The sequence below is a fragment of the Citrus sinensis genome, chromosome 5 (assembly GCF_022201045.2).
Source record: "Citrus sinensis cultivar Valencia sweet orange chromosome 5, DVS_A1.0, whole genome shotgun sequence".
NCBI lineage: Eukaryota > Viridiplantae > Streptophyta > Magnoliopsida > Sapindales > Rutaceae > Citrus > Citrus sinensis.
Window position 1 is genome coordinate 11,714,289 of NC_068560.1, and position 16,221 is coordinate 11,730,509.

Consider the following 16,221-nt stretch of genomic DNA (forward strand, 5'->3'; position numbering starts at 1 on the left):
TTAAAAGTTATAAAAATGTTAGTTAGCATAGCATTTTGTTAAAAAAGTTATAAAATAAATTGTTACTTAATAGTTTTTATGACATTTTTTGTAAAAGCTATTGGAAAAAACAAATTATAACATTTTTAAAATGCTATAGAAATAAAACAAATTCATTAAAAAAATGCTTTTTTAGGCATCAAATTTCATTAGATTGGCACCGATATTATAACATTTTATTATGACATTTTAAAAAAATGCTAAATAAATATGTACTTAGGATAGCGTGATCGTAAAGAAGTTATAAAATAAATATTGAAAAGTTACTTTATAACTTTTTATTAAGTGTAATAGAATTTATTATTTAAAAAAATCTCTAAAATGGCGCTAACTTTTCTATATTGGCGCCCATTCTTCCCATCCCAAGAAAAAGCCCAAAAGCTTTCTGTTATTTTTTTGCCAAATCCCTTTTATCTTTTTCTCTCAGCAGCTCTAAACTTTCTCTTTTCCCCTTTTCCTAACCGGTCAAAAGTAACTGAATTAAAGTTCATCTTCTCAAATCAATCCATCAGGTATGTACAAAGCTTTAAGCTTGTTACGTGCTTTAAAATACAAAGCTTTAAGCTTTCTATTACTTGCATTTTTTTTCCTTTTGGGTGTAAAAATAATAAAAATATCCTTTCTTTTTTATATATTTCATGGTTCTATGGTCTCAGGTCAAGTGAGGACTTTAAGATGATGGACAAAACTTGGATTCAACTTAAAAGGCTTTTTAACTCGCCAAATAACAAGTATATATTTACTATTTTCTTATAATGTTATTAATTTTAATTGATATTTTACGTTTATTTTTAGAAAAAAAAAGAATATCGTGAAAGAGTAAAAATGTTTGTGGAAAATGCAACATTAAATGTAGAAAACCAAGGTTTAGTGAGATGTCCATGTAAAAAATGTCAAAACCTATGTCATCAAAATGGTGAAACAATTGTATTGCATTTGTTGAAAGACGGGATGGATATGTCTTACACTACTTGGATATGGCATGGGGAACAGTTAGGGAAAAAAGGTATTGATGTGGAAATGACTAATACATATAGCATGTCGAGAGATGTAGATGACCATTATAGAGGTATTCAAGAAAATGTTGATGAGCAGCAAGATAACTGCCCAATGAATTTTGTAGAAGACGCTGAAATCCAATTGTACCCAGGTTGCTCAAAGTACACTAGGTTATCTACAGCAGCTGTCTTATATAAGCACAAGACTATGTACAGATACTCAAATAAGAGTTTTGATAACCTCTTGGAGATTTTGTGTGATATGTTACCTGAATTAAATACTATTCTGAATTCTACTCGTTCAGTTGAAATGTTATTGAAACCATTTCAACTAGATTGTATAAGGATACATGCTTGTGTTAATGACTTCTAGATGGAAGTTAGATGGTCGAAATAAAAAGATTTATAAAGGAAGTCCAGCAAAAGTGTTGACTTATTTTCCCATAATACCAAGGTTTAGAAGGATGTTTGAGTCACAAAAAATGGCAGAACAATTGAGATGGCATTATGATCATAAAAGTAATGATGATAAAATACGGCACCCAGTGGATAGCTTAGCTTGGAAGACAATTGATAAAAAATGGCCTTCATTCTCTAAAGATCCTAGAAACCTAAGGTTAGGTCTAGCAACGGATGGGTTTAATCCTTTTGGTATTCGTAGTTCAACATATAGTTGCTGGCTAATAATGGTAGTGACTTACAATCTCCCACCATGGTTGTGCATGAGAAAAGAATTTATAATGTTGACATTGTTGATTCCAGGGCCTAAACAACCTGTTAATGACATAGATATTTATCTACAACCGCTAATAGATGATCTACAACAGCTATGAGAGAATGGTGTAGAGGTTTATGATGCATTCACTAGGACAGCTTTCAACTTGAAAGCAATTTTAATGTGGACAATTAAAGATTTTCCTGCATATGGCAACTTGGCAAGATGTGCCACAAAAGGTAAGGCAGCGTGTCCTATATGCAGTTCTAATACATGCTCAAAAAGGTTAAAATATAGTGAAAAACTGTATATATGGGTTATAGATGCTTCCTTCCTTCTGGCCATTCCCTTCGATTCAAAAAGTCGTGGTTTGATGGTCATGAAGAACTTGATGAAAGACCTAGAATAATGTCTGGAACACAAATTTTAAATGAGGTAAAAGACATAGAAAATGATTGGGGAAAAAGTTCAAGAAAGAACAAAAGGAAGATAAAAAAATACTCGGTGTGGAAAAAAAAGTCAATATTTTTTTACTTACCATATTGGCAGGTATGATTCTATTGAATAAATTTTCTGTAATTATGTTGATAATGCCTAAATAAATTCCTCATGATACTCTTATTGTTCTTGATTTTTCAGCATCTTTTATTGCGTCATAATTTGGATGTGATGCATATAGAGAAGAATGTATGTGATAGCATAGTTGGGACTCTGCTCAATATAAAGGGAAAATCAAAGGATGACCTTCATTCTAGTATGGATTTGAAGGAATTAAAAATAAGGAAAGATTTACATCCAAATGTGCGTGAGAAGAGTACGTTTCTTCCACCAGCACCACATACATTATCAAGGGTAGAAAAACAAATCTTCTGCAAAAGATTGTTAGATTTGAAATTGCCTGATGGTTATAGTTCAAACATTGGGAGTTGTATTTCAATGGAAGATTGTAAAATTTCAGGCCTCAAGTCTCATGATTTTCATGTGTTAATGCAACAATTGTTGCCTGTAGCTTTACGAGGCTTACTTCCAAAAAGACCAAGGAATGTAATATTCAGGTTATGTGTATTTTTCAATGATCTATGTCAAGGAGTCCTTGACCGAGAGAAACTTGAGGCACTTGAGGAGGATATTGTTGAAATTGTGTGCATGTTTGAAAGGTTTTTTCTTCCCACATTCTATGATATAATGGTTCATTTTCCAATCCACTTAGGACGCGAAGCAAGATTGTATGGGCCGGTTCAATATCGTTGGATGTATCCTTTTGAAAGGTTGTCAATATATATAAATTAATAATTCTTTTGTCTTAGTTTAAGTTAAAAGCCTTTTGTGTTGACATAATGTTTGATTGTATTTATAGAGAAATGAAGAAGTTAAAAGGATATGTTAGGAATTGTACAAGACTAGAGGATTGTATTGTTAAATGCTATCTTGCCGATGAATGCATGAGTTATTTTAGTAGATGCATAGAGCAAGTAGCAGATATGGATTGCCACTAAAGGAGAAATGAAGAGTACATGCATGATATGATACTTGAAGGCCGACCAATCTCTAAAGGATCAATAATTGAGTTAACAGATGAGAGATTGGAAAGTGCTCATCGATATGTGTTATTTAATACAGCTGAAATAGAACCATATTTACAGTAAGTCTTTTAATTTAAACTTTCTTTAGATGAGAAGCCAATAATCACCTTTTTTAATTATCTCCTTTCTTTTAGTTTGCACTTAGCTGAGTTAAAACATTCGGATAAGAGACTCTCAAGAAATGAAGGTTTACTTTGGAAGCGATATTCAGAAGAGTTTTCCAGTTGGTTTGAACAAAAGGTTCCAATATAGTAGCATTTTGGGATCTATGCTTTATTTTATTTTGTTTCTTAAACTCCCATTAATTGATATTTTTTAATTTCTAAACAGATTGAGGAAGAAAATAGAAACGACATATCAATGACATTAAAATGCCTTGCATGTGGTCCTCAAAGGCAAGCTGTGAGCTATAATGCATACATCATCAATGATCAGCGTTATCATATAAAGGATGTTGAGAAATCTACACAGAATAATGGTGTTTTAATTGAGTTAGTTACAGTTTGTCAATCTAGTTCAAAAGATACAAATAGTTGCATCGATACAATTACGTACTATGGTGTCATAAAAGATATTTTGTTGCTTGACTACTATACTCTGAAAATTCCATTGTTTGACGGTAATTGGACTAACATTAGAAATGGTGTCAAATTTGAGGATGGATTTACTTTGGTTAATCTGCATCAAGGACAACATCAGTTTGCAAGGGACTCGTTTATTTTAGCATCTCAAGCAAAACAAGTGTTCTATTCAAGGGAGAATGATTCGTCTAGTTGGTATGTTGTATTGAGAGCACCTCCAAGAGGATTTCACGAGTTGGATAATTATGCTGAAAATTGTATTACAACCTTACGACCATTAGATGTATCAAGGCTTGATAACAATAAAGAGGGTGAAGATGGTAGCTCCCGCAGAGAGAATTATGAAGGGATCTATATTTAACTTTCTTTGGTAACTGTAATACATATTCTGTTATAGTTTTGATTACAATAAGCAAATTTATAAATAACTTATTCTAGTTTCTTATACATAGTAGTAAGCTAATTAAATGTTTTTCTTTTATGCAGTTCATTATAAAGCATGTCGTACGAGGACTTATTTTGATTCATTTCAGCAATTTTATGCGATCACTTTTATTAGGTATGGAAACACTCGTACCTAGCAAACTTTTGTATTTGTCATGTTAAGATAATGTATACAGAATTGTTTATGTTTTTAAAGTTGACGCTGTAGTTCCAAAACATTAACAAAGAACTTACTGACAGACCTAGAAACAATGAATAAAGTGTATTGGTTGGGTACATTTTAGAGTGATTCTTGAATACTTTTGCATTCTAGACTTATGTAGCTTTCATTTAAAAGTGATTTCATGTCAATATCATTTTTGTATAATTGTTTGTAATTTTTTGAAGCTGGCCCTGTATTTTAAGAACTTACTGACAGACCTGGAAACAATGAATAAACTGTATTGATCGGTTATATTCTAGAGTAATTCTTGAATATTTTGGCATTCTAGACTTAATTATATTTCATTTAAAATTAGTTTCATGCCAATATCATTTTTGCAGAATTTTTTGTGATTTTTTTAATTCAACCCTGTATTTTAAGAACACCGACAAAGAACTTACTGACAGACCTGGAATCAATGAATAAACTGTATTGATCGGTTATATTCTAGAGTAATTCTTGAATATTTTTGCATTCTAGACTTAATTGGCTTTCATTTAAAATTAGTTTCATGTCAATATCATTTTTGTAGAATTTGTTGTGAGTTTTTGAATTCAACCCTGTATTTTAAGAACACTGACAAAGAACTTACTGACAGACCTGGAAACAATGAATAAACTGTATTGATCGGTTATATTCTAGAGTAATTTTTGAATGTTTTTGTATTCTAGACTTAAGTAGCTTTCATTTAAAATTAGTTTCATGTCAATATCAATTTTGTAGAATTTGTTGTGATGTTTTGAATTCGAGCTTGTATTTTAAGAACACTGACAAAGAACTTACTGACAGACCTGGAAACAATGAATAAACTGTATTGATAAGTTATATTCTAGAGTTATTCATGAATATTATTGCATTCTAGACTTAAGTAGCTTTCATTTAAAAGTAGTTTCATGTTAATATCTTTTTGTAGAATATTTTGTGATTTTTTGAAGTTGACCCTGTATTTCGGGAACATTGGGGAAGTACCATGTGTGCCTCAGAGGTAAATACTTAATATTGTTTTGAAGATTACTATATTTATATATGTTAAAAATGAGAAATTATGCCAATTCATTTTATATATGGTCAATAGAGTTCTCGACAAGCTTCCAAAAGAAAAAGGAAGGAAAGTTTATCAAGTAGGTCTGAGTCTAGAGATGCACCTATTACCGAGACACATTTAACTAATGAAGATCTCAATGATGTCACATCCGAAAATCCGTATCAATCTTGTAATGAAGAGAATTTGACAAAGAAGAAATGTGGCCCTACTATATGTCATGATGTGGCAAATGAAGATGGGAAGAAGATAGCCTTAGAATTGAATAATTTGGGGCAACCTATTGGAAAATCATCTGTGTTATATTCATCATTTTATGGCAGTTTGGTAAAGGAGGCTGTGTTTATAAACTGTGATGATAGGAGATATGTTCCAAAATAGCAAAAAGCTTTGTTGTTGAGAGCATTCGAGGTAAATATGTACACATCGATTTTTAGCGTGCAGTTCAAATTATAACACGACACTAACATTAGTTATTTTTTATTTGCTTGAAACATTCAGCAAAAATTTGTTTTGGAAGGAGATGCAATCAAAAAGTATACGCTACAGATGATGGGAAAAGTCTGGCGAGCACATAAATCAAGATTGACAAAAAAGTTGGATGCTCGACCTAGTCTTGTTAAACCTGCCGAGTGGGAGACTTTTATTAAAAAAAAGACCTCAAAAGCCTTCAAGGTATGTATGCTTATAGTCCTAGCTGAAACATTCATTCATGCATATTTTATTTTATTTAGAATCATGTAATTAATGTATATTAAAACATGATGAAAGCAAGGTTTTTAAGGAAATGAGGGCGAAGCAAGATATTCCATATACCGGAAGTCGAATCGGATATGCTCGTATGCAAGATAAGATGGTAAATCTTTAATTATATTCAAACAATATAGTCGTTATCTAGCTAACGTCTATTATTATTTTGAGATATATATATAGTTAATTCTAACTTAAAAATATTTTCATTACGGAAGAAAAACAGTTCAAATCCATCAGAAATAACTCGAATTGATGCTTGGATTAAAGCACATACTAAAAAGAATGGTGAACCATCTAGTTCAAAAGTTGTTGAAGTGAAGTTATGTGTCAAATTTATTGATGATAACTTAGATATGCTAGCAATTATTATTGGAAATATTATAATAAATAACTCTTTCTTGAGTTTAGGAAATGTATGAAGCTGAAAAAATTCAGATTTGTCAGAAGTACAATCAAAATTTGTTAAAAATGATATACTTTCAAAGTTTATTGGACCTGAGCAAGGAGGCCGTGTTAGAGGTCAAGGAGCAGGAGTGACGCTAACTAAATTAGAGGCAATATCTCAGCAAACTAAGAAAGAAGCCAAAATGCAAGAACAAATTGACACATTACAAGACACAATGAAGCAAATGCAAGGTTTCATGGATGATCAAAACAAACTCATACAAAGTTTAATGAACAAACTGGTAATAGCAAGTACCTTATTAAATGTTACGTTAATTACTTGTGAATCTTAATTACTCATACAAAGTTTAATGAACAAACTGGTAATAGCAAGTACCTTATTAAATGTTACGTTAATTACTTGTGAATCTTAATTTCATAAAATGGTGAAATCAACTTCTTTTTTTAATTTCGTTTTGTACTGAGTGAAGCATCAAATGATGGACAAAATCAAAATCTATCTACATCAACTCAATGTAATAGTACTTCACAAGTAAAGTTTAAACTTATACAACAATTTATGCTGTCATAATTAATAGTTTCGTAACTATTAACTTAATTATAATTAGAAATGTTATTTTCTTTGTTTTGCTTATGAGTACAACATGTAAGCCCAAATCGGAAAAGCCAAAAGTACAAGTTGTTGAATTGGCTTGAAGTAGATGAAGTAGTTGCAATAGGGCATTGGGTAACAAACGATCCTAATGCAATGGTGCATTGTGTAGCTCTTGGAAAAAATGCTTCTCATGTGTGGGTAGATGAGGTGAAAAATCCTTCTGCTGAGTTGTGGAAAAAATATGTAGATATGGAAACAATAGAATATGCTTTGGGAAGTTTAATTGCATGGCCAACATAAGTGATTATTGTTATGGAAGATTAATTTTGGTATGAATGGTTAAAAGTTTAATTGAAGACAATATTTTGACTTAGTGTTTTGGTTAGATGATTTTGATGGGTCTAAGGGTAGTGTTTTGGTTAGATGATTTTGAAGGGTCTAATGGTATATATCATTGTTGGAGTGACTATTGGTATTTGTTAAACTTGGCATTCACAGTTTTGAATGATGTTTATTGTAATGCTAGGTCTTCTTTTGGACATTAACTTTAGTTTGCCTTTGTATATGTATGATATTAATTTTTTCACTTTTAAAATAACTTATGGTATTTGTTGTTCATGAATTAATGAAATGTAGTTTATTAGTTTTGTTAAAATTGTTAGTTTTAATTATAAATCATATTGTATTCGATTATGTTATAAATCTATGATAAATGCTATAAAGTAAAAAAAAATTACAAAATTAACCAAGCACAATAGCATTCCAGAAAAGATTAATATAGCATTACCAAACTTCATAAAATGCTATCAATAGTTTGTAGCATGAAAACATGTTATGGCGTTTCGGCTAATGCTATAGACTCTTCAACTAAATTATAACATTGATATAAATGCTATAAATTACTTGAATAACAATTATTCCTTTAGCATTTAAAAAACGTTATAAACAAATAGCACTCCAAAAAACGCTCTATCATGATATTTGATTACATTAAATAAATGCTATTATAGTTTTATAATAGCATTTAAAAACTGCTATACATCGATAGCGGTTTTTAAAAATGCTATAGAGAAAAGATAGCATGAGCAATCATGGCATTAAATAAACGCTATAATAACGATAATATAACATTTTTTGAGTGCTATAAAAAGTCATATTTGTTGTAGTGAGGTCATGTCCTTTAAAGTGCTCTGGCTCCTCAACATGTGTTGTTGTTGCTTAGCGAGGTATTTGAGGTCTAGCTTTTAATCTAAAATCTGGTAACTAGTCGACTGAGTAGACATCGATGAGGAATCTATCATCCTCAGGGGCCACTAGAGTATCCTAGTTCTTAATAAATGTGGTCTTAACCAATTCCCCGTTCCTCTTATGAAATCCTAATGCAGTAATAACCTCTTCCCCTAACTTCTTGGACTCCTCATGGACTAGCTCACGAAGGGGTACTCTAAAATACCATAGGATTTTAATAATAATACAACGTTAAGGAAGCAACCGGCAACTCACCCTAAGAGTACGCAACATATGTCTCATAATCACATACCTAAGGTTAACCGGTCGACGACGGAGGATACAATCTAATAATCCAACACCCAAATGAGTAACCTCATCAGTATATCATTTCCTAAGAGTAATTATATGCTGAAGAATGTTGTGAAGTACTTGAATCTACAGGGTTATAGAGTTGGGAATAGAAAGAAATGTGGCAAATATCATCACACAAATCTCTCCACCTACAAATGTTTCTAACTACATTAACAAGAAGAAAATGGTTGAACATAAGTTCTTTCTTAGCAAAACCCTTATTCTTCGTTCCTAAAATCAAGTTTAGATCCCCCACATCAAATTCTATTGATATTCTACCCACATTAGAATGAATCCTATCTTCTCTAGGGGCAGAGATCTCCATGTTCGAAGAAAATACTCTGTCGAGATTAAGATATACATTCTCCTCAACGCTCAAAGCATTCTCCTAACCTACTATCTGTAAACATTCTCCTAATACTTCTACCACATATAGAAAGTTCATCAAAACTACCCATATCAACATATTAGGAGGAAATTACATGTCGGGACATAAACCTAGAGTGGAATCGTCTGGCCAAGGGAAGGTTTGGAAAATAAGTTTTGTCAAACTCAGGAATAGTTCTATGACTTACTAGACTCCTCTTTGCCATTTGCTTTTTCCTCTTTCCTGTTCTTGATGACTCAACACCGGCCATTTATACTAAATTTGGGAATTTTGGTGTTTTGGAAGAAATTGAATCGATTAAAGTGAAGATGCAAGGTATATGAAGTAATGTGGGTGATCAATTTGGCCAAAATTTGGTGGGGTTGGCAAAAAAGACCAGGCTGGTGTAGGCATGCTGGCCTGAAGCCCAGTCCGCGTGGGTTGGACCGAGATATGGGCCGAAAAATAAAAAAGCCCGCATGGATTGGGCCTAGGAAAAAAGTCGAGCTTTAATTTAAAAATAAATTTAAATTAAAAACTCAAAATATTAAATTGATAATTTTTTATATTAGTATTTATGATTTATTATGTTGTATTACTAATATTTTGTATATTAGACTATTATTCTACTATGTATTGGATAATTATCTTTAATTTAATTCTTTTTTACTTTATAAAAAAATTATTTTATATTTAATGAAAAAGTCCAAGCCCAGCCTAAGCCTGATGTTCAAACTTGGAGGGGCTTTTAAAGAGGCTAGGCTTATTATCAACAATATGGGCTTGGGCCTGAGCTTGGAAAACCTGACCGTTCAGCTCACAAGTAGAGTTTCAAATGGGGGATTTTTTATTTTGGCTTTCAAATCTTGTTTTCATGATAAAAAAAAAAAAGAAGTTTAGGATGTTTATAATGATTGTCCAAGTTCAATTTTGCAATAAACACTCAAGAAAATGATGAATTTTAGAGAGATAAAGCACAACTGCCAAGGTCTAGAGTGAAAATGTTGAAGGTTAATGTAAATGAGAAAAAAAAGCTAGGAACAATTATTCCATTTTCTAAAATTGGCTAACTACGATTTCACACATTTATTTTAATCTTTAGCCAATTTTTTATCCACTCCAAGGTCATATCATGAATCCAAAAGATCTCCAAGACCATTTTATTGCATGATTCATGGATGCACGCATAAGCACAAATTTCAAATCAATTAAATCAATTAACAAAAACAACCTACAAATACAACACATAACTTCAATATGATATATAGGCATGTTAATGTCAAAATTTCATGATCCCAAGTTCATATCGAATTTTGATAAACTGGTCCTCACTAAGGGGTTTCGTAAAGATATCGGCAAGTTATTTTTCAGTTGAGACAAATTCTAACATAATATCCCCCCTTTTGAACATGATCTCACGATAAACGATGTATAATCTCTATGTGCTTGGTCTTAGAATGTTGATTGGGATTCTTTGATAGGCTTATAGCACTAGTATTGCCACACATAATGGGTATATGATCAAGATTAATCCTATAGTCTCTAAAGGTTCATTTCCTCCAAATGGCTTGTGCACAACAACTATCAACAACAATATACTCAGCCTCAGTAGTTGAAAGTACAACCGAATTTTGTTTCTTACTAAACCAAGAGACAAGGGAACGGCCTAGAAAGTGACATGTGTCACTAGTATTTTTTCTATCAACTTTATAACTAGTAAATCAACATTTGAGTAACAAGTTAAATTTATATGAGTTCCCGTAGGATACTAAAGACTAAGATCAATTGTTCCACTCAAATAACGAAAAATTCTTTTCACAGCAAGCAAGCGAGATTCCTTGGGACATGATTGAAATCTTGTATATAAACATACACCAAACATGATATCGGGTCCACTAGTAGTTAAGTAAAGTAAAGATCTAATCATACCTTGATACGTTTTGTCGTCAACTTATTTACTTTTTTCAACTTTATCAAGCTTGATCGTTGTGCTCATTGGAGTGCTTTTAGTCTTTAAGTTATCAATGCTAAATCTTTTGAGTGGATCTTTTACATATTTGACTTGAATGATGAAGATTCTTTCTTCATTTTGTATGATTTGTAGTCTAAGGAAATACTTCAATTCTCCCATCATGCTCATCTCAAATTCTTTACTCATACAAGATGAAAATTCTTTATATAAAGCTTCATTAGTAGAACCAAAGATAATATCATCAACATAAACTTGAACAATGAATATATCTTCATCTTTATACTTAACAAAGAGAGTAGTATATGCCTTGCCCACTCAAAAATTATTTTTAAGTAGAAATTTACAAGCCTATCATACCATGCTCTAGGGGCTTGTTTTAAGCCATATAAAGCTTTAGAAACTTATAACTATGATTTGGATATTTTTCATTTTCAAAACTAGGGGGTTATTTCACATAAACGTTTTCTGTAATATAGCTATTTAGGAAAGTACCATTAATATCCATTTGGTACAAAATAAAATCTCTATGACATGTAAATGCTAAGAGCATTCTAATAGATTCCAATCTAGCTACAGGTGCAAAGATTTCACTAAAATTGATTCTTTCTTCTTGGTTGTATCATTGAGCTACTAATATAGCTTTATTCTTTATAACCACACCAGATTCATCTATTTTTTTTTCTAAATACTTATTTTGTACCTATAACTAATTATTATTTTAGTTTAGGAACAAGTTTCCACACATTGTTTCTCTCAAATTGATTTAACTCTTCTTGCACTGTCATAATCTAAGATTCATCATTTTCCGCTTCCAGAAAGGACTTTCGATCAATTTGAGATATGAATGCAGTATGTTCACATGTATTTCTAAGTGATGATCTAGTAGTCACACGTCATAAAGGATCACCTAGGATTTAAGTTTTTAAGGTGAAAAGAGACATACCTCTACTCTTTGGGGAGTGTCTAAGAATTACTTTCATTTTGACCCTATTGAGTTTGATCTTCTAGTTACACTTCATGATTTTTGTCTGCCGAATCATCTTGTTTCTCTTTTAAGGAATTCTCGTTTTGTATTTCATCACTTGCATCATCATCAACAACAAATTTCTCTATAGAGGAAGGGTTAAACCCATCAAATGTTACATGCATAGATTCTTCAACAACCACAGTTCTTTTATTATACACTCTATAAGCTTTCCTTGCATTTGAATATCTAAGAAACATACCCAAATCAGATTTTAGATCAAATATACCAAGATTATTTTTAATATTCAATATAAAATATTTACATCTAAAAACATTGAAGTAACCAATGTTGGGTTTTTTATCTTTTCAAAGCTCATATAGAGTTTTAATGAGGTAAGGTCTAATTAACACACGATTTAAAATGTAACAAACAGTGTTGACAACTTTGGTCCAAAAATATTTTGGTAAAGCATTTTTATTCAACATGATTTTAGCCATTTCTTGAATAGACCTATTCACTTTCTCAACAACTCCATTTTTTTGTGGAGTTCTTGGTGATGAAAACTTATATTCTATGCCAACGTTATTGCAAAAATTTTCAAAAACATGATTTTCAAATTCCCCACCACGACCACTTCTGATGCAAGAGATTGTATACCCTTTTTCATTTTAGACTTTTTTACAAAAGATTTTAAAAGCATCAAAGGCATCATCCTTATTTGCTAAGAACAATCCCCAAGTGTGTCTAAAGAAATCATCAACAATCACAAATACATAATACTTACCACTTAGACTTGCAAATGTAAAAGGTCTAAATAAATCCATGTGAAGAAGTTGAAGTGATTTTGAAGTGGAAAAATGATTCTTTCTTTTTTTTAAGGAGGTTTTGATTTGTTTTCTAAATTGACAAGCTTCACAAATTCTATTTTTCTGAAAACCAATTTTTGGAAGACCTTTAACTAAATCATTTTTAAAAATTTTTGCAATCAAGTCCATCTTGCATAACCTAGTCTTATATGCCATAACTAACTATCATCATGTAATACAGAAAAACATTTGTGATGTGATGATACACAATCTATATCAATGGTATATACATTTACACATCTTTTTCCAACAAGCAAAACTTTGCTATCACATGGATTATCAATGTCACATTTTGTTTTATAAAAAATAACTTTATAGCCTTTATCGTAGAATTGACTAATACTAAACAAGTTGTGTTTTAAATTTCAACTAAACCCACATTTACAATAAAGGTAGAAGAATCTTTTCCGACATTACTAATAACAATAATATTTATTTTTGAATTATCTCCAAAGGATACTTTTCCATCATTTTCGATCTTGGTAAAACTAAAAAATCAAGAGTATTTGTTCTTTTTCTTTTTTGAACTTCGCAGATGAAATCTCAAGTTTTAGGTACCTAAAGCTTTTTGGGCCCTAAAGTGTTAGTAATGGTTCCCTTTGGAACCCAAACAGTTTTGATTCCAAAAGATGCATTTTTGTTGATCGAATATGCATAACTTATGTGACCATTTCGATTACAGTAATGACAAACAATTTGATGATTACTAAAGGAGGTAACCTTAACAAAGTAATTCTTGTAATATTTTTATTTCAAGCTAGGCTTGCAACCGATGCCTCTTTTGTCAAAAACACATTTATGTGAACTAAGTAGTTTGCTCTAGATTCTTTTGTCCATATCATAAAGCTCATTACTCTTTTGCCTAAGCATTTCATTTTTCTTTTTCAATCTTTAACAAGAAATCTCGCATGTCTAGATGAAACATTTTATTTTTCTTTAAAAAAAGCAATTTCTTCGTGCAAACTTTTGTCTTTTACTTCCAGGCACTTAATCTTTTCATTCAAAGTATACTTTCTCTTTTGAAAGTTCTACATTTTTCTTTTTAAGAGAAGCATTTTTCATTCTTATTTTCTTTAATTCATCATGCAATTTAGTACATAAGTGCTAGATTTGACACTTCATGTGATTCCTCCTCATCTGAGGTCTCTTTATCGCTATCATCTTACGTTGCCACTATAGCTTTCTTTTTTGCTTTGTTGATGAGAGGACATTTTAATTTAATGTGTCCAGATTTTTTGTATCCAAAGCACATAGTCACTGCCTTCTTTTCGTTCTGATTTTTAAAGTTCTTGAATTTTCTTCGCTCACTGGATTTGTTAAAGAACTTCCTAAATTTTCTAGTTATCATAGCCATGTCTTTATCTTCGAACTCGCTTTCGTCGTCGCTTTCATATCTCGAAGATTTTGGGGCAATACTCTTCTTCTCTTTGTTGTTGTCACCTCTTTTAGCTGTCAAATCCTCTTTATATGAAATAAGAGAGTCAATTAAATGATCAATAGATAAATACTTAAGTTATTGGCTTCGTCAATGGCAGTTCTCTTAGGTCTTCACCTTTTTGGAAAAGTCCTAATGATTTTCTTTACCTTCTTGCTATTTAAAAAGGTTTTTCCTAAGGCTCCTAAAGTATTTAATATCCGTAAATCTAGTTTACGTGAAGTGAACATTCTCATTTTTTTCTATTTGGAATGATTTGTATTGTCTAGTATATTATTGATTTTATACTCTTTGACTTGATTTATATGTTCATAAATAACTTCAAGTTTCTTCTAAATTTTATAAACATTAGAACAATCTAAAACTTTATGGAATTCTTTCTTATCTATGGCACAAAACAAAGCATTCATGAATTTGGAATTTAAAGAGGTCTTTTTCTTTTCCGACTCACTGCTCTCACGTGAAGGTTTTGGAATTTCTTCCAATTCTTCATCTTTCGTAATGAGCATGAATGAACCATCACTAACAATTTTCCATGTCTTATAATCTAGAGCCTACAAATAAATTCTCATCCTAATTTTTTAATATGGATAATCATTTCTATTAGAGAATGGTGGTGGTCTAGTAGTGGACTGACATTCCCCAAAGATGGAATCGTTTTCGGTTGCCAAGGATATTTTACTCTAAACAATTAAGTCTTAAATAATAATAATAATAATAATAATAATAATAAAATGAAATTTACAAAAGCTAGAAACTACATCATTTAGAGAACACACACTTGACAAACCTAAAGTAACTTTAAGTGCTCTGCACTCAATTAAGGCTCTATTTGGTACAGCGTATTAAATAAAGCTTATAGGATTAAAGCTTATATCAACAGAGCCTTTGACAAAAAGTTATTAAATGTTTCAATTAGGAAAGCTCTTTTTAAGCATTAGACTATTTGATTCTGGAAAAATGAAAGTACTTTTGTGTAATTAACTTAAGTTTGTTTCATGATTATATAACTTGTGACAAAATGCATCCAAGCTATCAATTAATAAGAAAAAATTAGTTCATCTATTTCTTTAATACTTAAAATTAAAAGCACATCAATAATAAATTCTATCAAATGGTGGAAATAATTTATATTGTGGTGGGTTTCATATAATAAGTAAATTAAAGTGGCAGCCATATCATCAAAAAAGAAAATTAAAGTCACGGCAATATGGTTTTTTATCAAATGGATGCAATAATTTTGTAGGTTTTGCATATAAATAAGGGTATTATGTAATTAATGAAATGTTCTTATGGTACTTTTGATATTACATATATTTTGGAAAAGCTCTCTACGCTCTGCTCTAAAATATCAAATTTTGGGCTTTTACTAGTAGAGGTAAATTAGCTTATTTAAGCATAAAAATCTCTATTAAAAACAATCAAACATTAAAAAATAATTAAATTGCAAAATAAGCACTTATGATTATTAGATTAGTCACAACAAACGAGCAATAGAACCCACACACCTTACACTCCCCGCCCTCATTGTCACCACTCATGAGAAACAAAAATAAAAACTCTTAAGTCAAGATAAATCTGTTGCTTGCTAAAGGAGAGGAAACTGTGCCGAAGTTTCGATTCTCTTCTAAACACGCTGCTCGCTACCACTTTAGATGCACAATATCAAACCCTAA

At 31.1% G+C, this 16,221-nt stretch overlaps 2 protein-coding genes and 1 long non-coding RNA gene across 4 annotated transcripts; all 3 read left to right on the forward strand.

The window, feature by feature from the left end:
- The first annotated feature begins 846 nt into the window (after positions 1–846).
- On the forward strand, positions 847–3,256 carry LOC127902077 (uncharacterized). Its single transcript, XM_052440508.1, has 3 exons — positions 847–2,301; positions 2,392–3,020; positions 3,110–3,256. The coding sequence occupies exons 1-3, from the start codon at positions 2,065–2,067 to the stop codon at positions 3,246–3,248; spliced, it is 1,005 nt and encodes a 334-aa protein (XP_052296468.1). The 5' UTR covers positions 847–2,064; the 3' UTR covers positions 3,249–3,256.
- LOC107178836 (uncharacterized) lies at positions 3,123–5,203 on the forward strand. 2 transcript variants are annotated; one of them, XM_052440510.1, is made up of 4 exons: positions 3,123–3,394; positions 3,470–3,575; positions 3,666–4,286; positions 4,403–5,203. In XM_052440510.1, the coding sequence occupies exons 1-3, from the start codon at positions 3,267–3,269 to the stop codon at positions 4,275–4,277; spliced, it is 846 nt and encodes a 281-aa protein (XP_052296470.1). In that variant the 5' UTR covers positions 3,123–3,266; the 3' UTR covers positions 4,278–4,286; positions 4,403–5,203. The 2 variants fall into 2 exon arrangements, with proteins under 2 accessions (XP_052296470.1, XP_052296469.1); XM_052440509.1 differs by having other exon boundaries at positions 3,666–5,203.
- Positions 5,204–6,513: 1,310 nt separating this feature from the next.
- Positions 6,514–7,957, forward strand: LOC127898669 (uncharacterized). The gene is made up of 2 exons (XR_008055056.1): positions 6,514–7,043; positions 7,527–7,957. It is a non-coding gene; the product is annotated as an uncharacterized LOC127898669 (long non-coding RNA).
- Positions 7,958–16,221: the final 8,264 nt, after the last annotated feature.